Raw genomic sequence first — 10,068 nt, 5'->3', positions numbered from 1 at the left:
CATGTAATGGGACCATACGTAGACGACGCCGTCACTTGACGATTTGTCGGGGTCGCTACAACTAACTTCAAAAAGTTTGGTTTTTTGTGTATATGTTAAAATAAATTATATATTTAAAAAAATCAATTGGTAAATGCATTGATGGAAATAGATAAATGTAGGATACAAAATCATAAATGTAGCTAGAATTATCAAGAACATAACAATTAGTAGCAGGTACCACCACTGAAGCAACACGCCTTGTTTGATATAGCAAAGCTGGAAAAATAAACAATGTTTATAAATTAAATACCCATTTACGTTTCGGGTATAGGACGGGTCAGTATCGGTGACCGGTCGGTCGTGTATATATAAAAAACAGGAAAAAAGTTATGAACAGTTTCTTTAGCCGCGCTAAAAACAACACCATTTTCAAATTCATTAGTTCAATTTCATCTATTATGGCTTCGATCTCTAGAACACTAACAACCACCAAAACCCTCAAATTACAACTTCCTCAATATAATTATAATCATCAAACACCTCAACAAATCCCCAATTCTATATCTCATTACCAGCAAACTAAAATATTGGAATCACATCTTGTTTCGTTACTCGATTCCTGCAAGAATGTCAATCAAGCTAAACAAATTCACGCTCACGTCATTCGTAAACGCCTTGATCAATGCTGTTACGTAATCACCAAGCTTATTCGTGTATTAACTGATACATTCAAAGTCCCAATTGACCCATACCCACGTCGTACGTTTCAACAAGTGAAATACCCGAACCCGTTTTTATACACAGCTTTAATTCGTGGGTACGCTGTTCAAGGATCTTTAGTTGAGTCAATAACGATGTATAACTTGATGAGACGAAAAGGGATAGGTCCTGTTTCATTTACATTTACAGCTTTGCTGAAAGGTTGCAGTGGTGATTGTGGTGTTGATTTGGGGGTACAGATTCATGGACAGGTGGTTAGAATTGGTGCTTTTAGTTGTGATTTGTATGTTGGGAATACGTTGATTGATATGTATGTGAGGTGTGAGTTGTTGGGTGATGCACGTAAAGTGTTTGATGAAATGTCTGACAGAGATGTGATTTCGTGGACATCGTTGATTGTTGCTTACGCGAGACATGGGGATATGGAAGAAGCTAGGGAGTTGTTTGATGGATTGCCTGTGAAGGATATGGTGGCATGGACCACAATGGTAATGGGGTTTTCACAAAATGCTAAACCGAGAGAGGCTTTGAAGTATTTTGATAAAATGGTTGATGCACGAGTTGAAACGGATGAGGTTACGCTGACTAGTGTTATTTCGGCTTGTGCTCAGCTGGGTGCTACTAAGTATGCTAATTGGATTCGAGATGTTGCTGACAGGGCAGGGTTTGGGCCGACATATAATGTTGTTATTGGGTCTGCGCTGATTGATATGTATGCAAAATGTGGGTGCATTGAAGAAGCACGTAACGTGTTTGATGTAATGACTGAGAAGAATGTTTACTCTTACAGTTCATTGATTCTTGGATATGCAGTGCACGGATGTGCACAAGAAGCGATAAATTTGTTTGAAAAGATGGTGAAAACGGATATAAAACCGAATAAAGTAACGTTCTTGGGTGTTCTTTCTGCTTGTAGTCATGCAGGTTTAGTACAACAAGGTCGAAACTTTTTTGAATCAATGGAAAAAAATTATGGTGTTACACGAAACGCTGACCATTATACATGTATGGTTGACCTTCTTGGTCGTGCAGGACTAATTGATGATGCTTATGATGTCATCAAAACCATGCCGATTACACCGCATGCTTCTGTTTGGGGCGCCTTACTTGGTGCTTGTCGTGTTCATGTAAATCCTGATATTGCTGAAATAGCTGCTAATAAATTGTTTGAACTCGAACCACGCGCTATAGGAAACTACATACTACTCTCAAACACATATGCATCTGCACAAAAATGGAAGGACGTTTCAAGAATTCGAGCATTATTTAGGTCAAAGGGTTTGAAAAAGAACCCTGCAAGTAGTTGGATAGAAGGGGCTAAAGGTGTAATTCATGAATTTTTTGCGGGTGATATGACTCATCCGAGGGCTTATGAGATCAAGAAAGAGTTGCAGGACCTTCTTGGTAGGTTAGAGTTAGATGGGTACTCGCCTGTTTTGAGTTCTGCACCGTATGATGTAAGCGATGATGAGAAGAGGAGGATATTATCGGGTCATAGTGAAAAGCTAGCGTTAGCGTATGGGTTACTTGTCGATTGCGGTGTCATTAGGATTGTTAAGAATGTAAGAATATGTGAAGATTGTCACGTTGTTATGTGTGGAGCTTCAAAGATTAGTGGTAGGGAAATTATTGTTAGGGATAATATGAGATTTCATCATTTTCGTGATGGTGTATGTTCTTGTAATAATTTTTGGTGATATTGAATTTAAATCTGTTTTGGTTAATAAAATAGTCACGCCATCCGATGAGCTAGAAAGCGCACCAAAGTAAATTAAAAGCTATCTAGGAACGAGTCACGCCAAACCAAAACACGAAACCACAATAACAACAGATGTATATAAAATTCACTTTGATGTTATAACACGAACAAAGATCCAAACATACATACATAAAAACGTATTTAAACTCTGCTGCTTGAGGTATCACACACATATATAACCACAGAGCAGATTATTATCACAGCACCATGCACATCTACATATATCATGTTATCATGGTACATCTATATACATTCATACATATATGGACTAATTACTGGTTAGCCCCTGGCAACTTGTCTTTAATTTTGTCCATTAGTCCTTTCTTCTCATGCCCTTGTTCTCCTTCATTTCCATATCCACCAACTCCGCCGCCACCACCTACGGTGGCAGTGGCTGCAGTCGTGTGCTCATCGGTGCCATGATCGCCGCCGGGTAGCTTCTCCTTGATCTTGTCCATCACACCTTTCTTCTTCCTTCTTCCCCCTTCTCCATCATCCTCTGACTGCACAATAAACTCAAAAGTAAGATTCGAGGACACTATACTGTAGTGGTGGATCGATATTGGTAGAACACCTTTTACACGTTGATAAACTCCATTTTTACCAAAGTGAAACCAATTACCAAGGCTGGAATTGGAGCGTGGAATGTGTCAATTGCACATGATCCAAAATCTAATGGGCCCCAAAAATATATTTTATGGTCCATTAATTTATAAGTACTTTAATATATTACATTTTTTTAAGTATTATTGAACTTATTTCTTTTTGCTTATTGAACAGGGCCTCTAATTAAAATTAAAGGGATGGCCCTGCCAATTAATTAATTACGTTGTTGATATATTTAGTCACTTACAGAGCTCGAACTGCCGCTTCCAGTTCGGTGGAGGATGCCACCGGTGCCACCATGTTTCCCTTCTTCATAGCCGTGACCAACACCAGTTCCCATGGTGGTTTTTGTAGCTCCGGTATCATAACCATCGGTGGTGGATTGAAGTGGGTTGTGGGTGTACTCGTTGTTCTGGTGGCCCTCTTGCTTTTTAATGTACTGTTCTCCTCCGTATTGTGCCATGTTATATTGATCGGTGAAAAGAAAGATTGCAAGTTTGAAATTAAGTAAATAATCAAATATAAATGTAATAATAAACAGTTGTGAATATGAAAGTTGTTGAGAAATGAGACGGGATTAAGGGGGTATTATATAGGGATAGAAATCAGTTAACGCCTTAATTAACTGAAAACGGTACGTGGAATATTGGATTAAGAATTAATGCATGGGATGAAGACAACCGTACAAGTGTGAGATCGTATTATCACGTGCCACGTTAGTTTTTAGGATTGGAAGTTTCATCTATTAAAACCCAGCATGTGGAGATCGACAAGTGTAAAGCTAAGGGTCGGCCGACAAGGTTATGTTTTTGGTGAGATTTGAATGATGATTGACAACGTATATAGTATATCTATACTACTAATACTAATTAGTACGAGTATTATATGGTTATATGGTTAAATTAGCATATATTTCATAAATCATGTAGTTTTTTAGTGAAATATAAGATTGGTTAAAACTTCAAAATAGTGATGATAATGATCGCCTGATCAGTATTATATGTTGAACAATTAACAGTTGATTTTCCATTCGTTTATTTATATTTATATTTATATTTATATTATATTTTTCTAAAACAATTAACAGTTGAGCTTGTAAAACTTGATGTGAAATTAGTAGATTTTAATTAAGGGGTACAACATTTTTGCTTTTTAAAAAATTAAAAATTACGAGATACTACCTGATTAGAATTTGCGTGACGGTAGACTCAGATTTGATGGATTTGTTGGTCAACAGTTGATAGTGAATCATGGTTACCAATAAAGCAATGGTACGTGGAAGATAGGATTAAAAGTGTATGGGAAGGAGACAACCGTACACGTGCGTGATCGTATCATCGCGTCTTTGGAATTGGAAGCTTCTTTAATAATAAGCCCAACACATGAATATCGACAAGTGTAAAGCTTGGTCGGCCGAGAATGTGGAGTTGGTTTGTTTTAGTTGCAATTTTATGATGACAATAACTATTAACTAAAACTCTTTTTTAAATTTATATTATCCACACATATCTAGGACCACTTTAACGGCCTAAGAGTTTAATCATGACCGGTATTGAAAATTTAAGATGAAAAAAGTAAATATAATCTCTTTCTCTTTATATTATAATAACAAAATTAAAAATAAATAATTTAAAATTCAAACTATTAATCATGACCTTCCATTATTATTAACCTTCATAATCTAGACCATCCAAATTTTCTAATCAAAATTATGACCTCATAATCACCTTGATTATTTGTTTGATGACTAAATTACCCTTCTAATTAACAGGCGGAATAATACTAAAAAAATAGGGGATTAAAGACACGGAGAAAATAACAAAATTAGGGGTTCCAAGTAAATATCATTCATTCAGGAGGACGTACAGCTTAAAAAACCCTTAACTTTCTCTCCCAAAATAATCAAGTAATATCTCAATTCGGTTATTATGTTTATATCATCGTCATCGTCACGATCGTATGCTACGAGAATCATAGCTGTCTTCTTCACGATTATAAGGTTTTACACATATCTCTTGAACCAATTATGATTTTTACTTCCATCTTCTTCAAGAATCTAACCCAAAAAATGTTATCAATCAAGGATTGCGGGTTGAATTATGCTGAAAGATCGATTGTTACTCGATCATCGTTTTCTTCGGAATCAAAAGGTAACTTCATCTCCATTTTCTCAGTTGAAAATTTGATCTAGGGTTCGATTCTAAATGTATGTATTCAGTATTTGTATATCCAACTTTACTTTTCTGTTCTTAGTTTGACAACAACATTGTTAATTAGTTCATTACATTTAAAGTGTTGTTCTAATTTTTTTTAATTCTGTTTCTATGATTTGTAGATGAAGCAGCAGAAATTAAAGAAACACGAGAACAAGAAAAAGCATGACGCAGAGAAACAAAGGAAGATTTAATAACAAAAAAAGTATTGCGAGAAGAAAGACGAGATAGGTATCCTACACAAGACAAGTTGCAGAAGAAAATGCGCCGAGAATGAACCCCGTTGCATCATGTATGAGGTGAGAGTGCGTTAATTATCAAGTTAAGGTCCGTACTATAGGTTAAATCTTACAGTTTTTTTTTTTTTTTTAAATTATCTAATATGGAAATTTGAATACTTTGTGCACATTCAAATGGAGTTGAACTTTTCAATTGATTCGTCTGTTGTATCACATTACATGATGTTTTGAGTTTATTATAGCTTTGAACAACTACAAGTCTTGTCCAGTAGCAAGTATATGAATTGAATCTGATCATTGTCTACTTTGATAATGATGTATGTTAATATCAAATCAAGATGGACTTACCATTGTCCAGTAGCAAGTATATGAACTGAATCTGATCATTGTCTACTTTGCTAATGAGGTATGTTAATATTTTGAACGGTATGCACATACTAATATCTTACACCACATGTAGTTCGAGTAGCGGTAGTAAATTGCTTAACGAAAATGATTGGTCCAACGATTTGGGTTCAACGAGTTAAGTTGTTGCGAGTTAGAAACATATTGATCTGTAAACACGTTTGACCTCCTATTGATCTTTTACTCCGTATTATATATATTAAGCGAATTAAAAACATATACTATATACTATTACATTTATAATGCAATGCTTTAAACTGGATGATCGTTGTATAAAACTTTCATAATTGTATATTTAATAAAGTCTATATTGAATGTTGTAATTTTTTTTTACTTGCAGCTCAAGGAGAGAACTTCAATGAAACAAGTTGGAGAAAACATCACCTAATAGAAATGCAAGCCTTAAAGGTGACATCTGATTTACAGAGCTTTCATGTGATTTTAATTATAATGTAGCAGTAGTAGGTATGACAATATGCTTATTATGTACCTTTCTTGCTTGAGGGATTTCAATCCTAGCCCATTTTGACACCTGACTTATTCTTTATTGCTAAATGCTAAGTAGGACTTATGCAGTTATGATGCACTATTCTTCTTAAGCATAATCTAGAAGCACAAACTTATCAAACATTTGAAAGGGACAGTGTCAAATACTCTTCTCTAATGGCTTTAGAGGTGACAAGATGGGCGGGTTGAGTGGGTTCAGTAACTGGTTGAAATGTAATCTAAATTGCAAATCTCACCTTGAAATGTTTTCTTACCTGGTTTTTGACCGACATGAGTTTAGACAGCCTGCACATTTAACCAAAAATAGTTTGAATTAAACTACAAAGGTGACATTTCTTATAAGTACTATATCAGCTCCGAATAAAACCAGCAGGGGGACATGTTGTCACTCACGCAGTCACTATGAGCTTGATGTTTGTGGAAGGCAAATGTGAATATCGTGCCTGCGGAGTTTTTGATGCACCAATTCTACCAGAGTCAGAAGCAATATATATACATATAAGTTATTTCTGCTAAGTACGGGTAATTTTATAGTATGCTTTCTCCTAAGCTATTTAAATAACAAGCTATAACCGTACTCGGTTTATTTGTTACATTTGTAAATTCTTAGAGTAAAAGTAGTTTTAGAATTTTATATAATGTCGAAATAGATCAACAATTAGCATCATTTGTTTGTTGCATTCATGCTGTTCATCTTTGAATTAGCATCATTTTGTTGTATGGAAGGTTATGATTTCCTGCATTTTTATATATGTAACCTGATGCGAACATTGTTGATCGAATAAGGTTTGAGCTGTAGTGAGGTCAACCCTAGACTCATTGATTTTTCTTTAATTAGTGTAACAGAATGCCTTATCGACAGAGGTATTATCGTCAAAAGAATCATATTTAGCTATGAATTTGAGATGTATGAACAGCACTTCCGGGATAGGAATTGAACAGCTATTAATGTAAGATTATTATAAGACTATGCTTTCTTTTATGTTTCTGATTTTAGTTGCCTTAAAAAGTGCAGGTTGTTATTTACTCTTATTGAAGGTAAAAAAAATTTATGAGAAGGCTGCTCATAGTGAGGTACATTATCGCGTCTTCACCATTCATATATATAATCTTATAATATACTTAAATGAATAGATGCTTTCTGTTGAATTGATTCTGTTTTATGTGCAATTAATTAATTCTTTTTATAGCCATATGCATTTCTTAAATGTCAAACTACATTAGGTGCTAATTTATAATGGAACGCCTACTGTTTTATAACAAAAAACTATAGTGCACTATACTTCTTTTAATTTTCTAATAAGATGACAACAATTGTGGAGTTTTTTTGTATATTGTTATGTGTTAGAAGATTTAGAAGAACCTAAAGTGCTCAGATGGTTGAGATCATGCACAAATTTTTGGTATGTTACCAAATGACAAAAATGAAGGAACAACTACTGTTTGCGTAACTATTTGACTCACGTGGTAGCCAAACACACATTTTTGCTTCTGGACGCTTTGTATTTTTCATTTGTGTTTGTTTGTAATAAGAGGTTGGAAGACATTGTAGTGGGATGATTAGTTATTCAGTGAACAAAAATCGTAATTTATGCTTGAAATGTTTGGTTTTACCTTAACAAAGTTACCTACTCATTCTACATTGGTATTATGTGTGTTTGTTTTAATATGCGTGTTTGTTTATTTGAGTACCTGTTATTTGTTGGTTATTTTTTTATTTTTTTTGGCAACATCAATAGATCACTATTCTGTTATTTTATGATTTTCCAATCAACTGTTCAAATACTATATGAACTCCTATTACTTGATCAAATTCAATTTCAATTAAACCCATAAAAAAACCCCGCGAATTCGCGGGTTTTAAGCTAGTAAGTTAATAAAAATAAAAGCTTTTTGTGTCTTAATAAAATGTTATTAGACTTTGGTTTTTTTTTTCTAGGGCCTTTAATTATCGGTTTTGGACATATTGTGATTCGTCTTCGTTTCATCAGTTGTGTTTTACTAGTTACTCGTGTTTCTCAAATCTCCGATATGTCTACATATATAAAATAAAATTGGGCCCCCTGAAACTTATGTGCCCCGAGCGGTTAATCGGGTTACTCCCCCTCGAGCAGTGGCGGATCCAGGAAATTTTTTCACCGGGGGCCGATTTTTTTCTAAAATGTAGGGAATTTTTTTTTTGCAAAATATAGAGGTTTTGGGGCAAAATATAGAGTTTTTTGAGTAAAATTTGGAGGTTTTTGGGCAAAATACGAAAGTTTTAGGGCAAAATATGGAGGTTTTGGGGCAAAATATGGAGGATTTGGGGCAAAAAAAAATTCCACCGGGGGCAAAATCGAAAAATCAAAAAAATTTGCACTAAAATTTCGAAATCCACCGGGGACAGCCGCCCCCCTCCTTAACCCTTTGGATCTGCCTCTGCCCTCGAGCCTCCCCTAAGGTTTATGATACCTTAACGCCATCCTCATGCCATTAACGCGGCTTGATGAACTCACCTTTTAATGGGGTGACTGATCCCCTCTCTAAAGTGGTCATGGGCTTGATTAATAAAATAATATATTTTAATTTTCAATTATTAATCATTTTCACTCCATCACCACTAGAAACATTTCATTTACTATACCACCACTATATCTCACGAAAACCCTCATAAGACCACTCCCAACGGTAACCAGCACGGAACTGCCCTCACTCCCTTCCTCGGCCGCCCTCGACGGCGCCGATGGCATTCAAGCCGCCCTCGACTCTCTTTCCTTCTTCCGTGCTCGATTAAATCATAAGTATAACATTTTGAGGGCGGTGGCAACGGTGCAATTCAAACAGAAACAGAAACAGAAGTAGCCGTTGGGTACCAACGGCATTATTCTTTTTTTTTTTTTTTTTTAACACCACTATATAAACACCCAATATAATTTACCAAATAAACATACAAACACTCTTTTACTTCTAACTAAAACACTTATTCTTTCAACATTACTCATCTCAAACCCATTTCCAACTAAAAAAAAATGCCTAAAAAATCATCCAAATCATCCAAGAAAAATAAAAATCTAACGTCCGAGCCGATCTACACACAACAAAGTAATGATTTTTTCCAAACGTTACTTGAATCGCAAATGTATAACTCACCTTCCGGGTCGTCTTCTAACCCGAATCAAGGATTGGGGTTCGCATCTTAGGCTTCACGTTCACCCGCTTTTGTTTCTACACCTCAATATTCCAACTACCGTCCTCAACAACAATTTCCTAACATCCAACAATTTGTTCCTCAACAACAAGTCATCCAACAACATGTCATTCGACAACCTATTTTTCAAGAAAATCAAATTCGAGTACCTACTCAAATTCCTTCCGAAAATGAATACGAAGAAGAACAAATCGAAGAGGTACAAGAAACTCAACCCGATGAATTTGAAGTTAGTCAAAACGAAGAACGTGTTGAAAGAAACCGTAAAGGAAAAGGAAAGAAAGTAATTTGCAAAAAAAGTCCGTGGTCGGACGACGAAAGTAGGATTTTGGCAACGGTGTGGATGCAAGTTTCGAAAAATATGGTAGTGGGAACTAATCAAACAAAAGACTCATTTTGGGGGACGATCCAAAGAGTTTACAATGAGCAAGTTCGGGAACAACGTCGAAT

At 35.4% G+C, this 10,068-nt stretch overlaps 2 protein-coding genes across 2 annotated transcripts; one reads left to right on the top strand and one right to left on the bottom strand.

Moving 5' to 3' along the window:
• Nucleotides 1-405: 405 nt before the first annotated feature.
• Nucleotides 406-2,399, top strand: LOC139896548 (pentatricopeptide repeat-containing protein At5g44230-like). Its single transcript, XM_071879196.1, has one exon. It carries the CDS (start codon nucleotides 441-443, stop codon nucleotides 2,397-2,399), a length of 1,959 nt encoding a protein of 652 aa, XP_071735297.1. The 5' UTR covers nucleotides 406-440.
• Nucleotides 2,400-2,536: 137 nt separating this feature from the next.
• Nucleotides 2,537-3,640, bottom strand: LOC139896547 (uncharacterized). The gene is made up of 2 exons (XM_071879195.1): nucleotides 3,315-3,640; nucleotides 2,537-2,964 (listed from the first exon to the last, which is right to left on the bottom strand). The coding sequence occupies exons 1-2, from the start codon at nucleotides 3,528-3,530 to the stop codon at nucleotides 2,734-2,736; spliced, it is 447 nt and encodes a 148-aa protein (XP_071735296.1). The 5' UTR covers nucleotides 3,531-3,640; the 3' UTR covers nucleotides 2,537-2,733.
• Nucleotides 3,641-10,068: the final 6,428 nt, after the last annotated feature.

Source organism: Rutidosis leptorrhynchoides, chromosome 3 (genome assembly GCF_046630445.1).
Source record: "Rutidosis leptorrhynchoides isolate AG116_Rl617_1_P2 chromosome 3, CSIRO_AGI_Rlap_v1, whole genome shotgun sequence".
NCBI classification, from domain to species: Eukaryota; Viridiplantae; Streptophyta; class Magnoliopsida; order Asterales; family Asteraceae; genus Rutidosis; species Rutidosis leptorrhynchoides.
The sequence above is the reverse complement of the archived record's forward strand: the minus strand, read 5'-3'. Positions and strand labels throughout refer to the sequence as shown.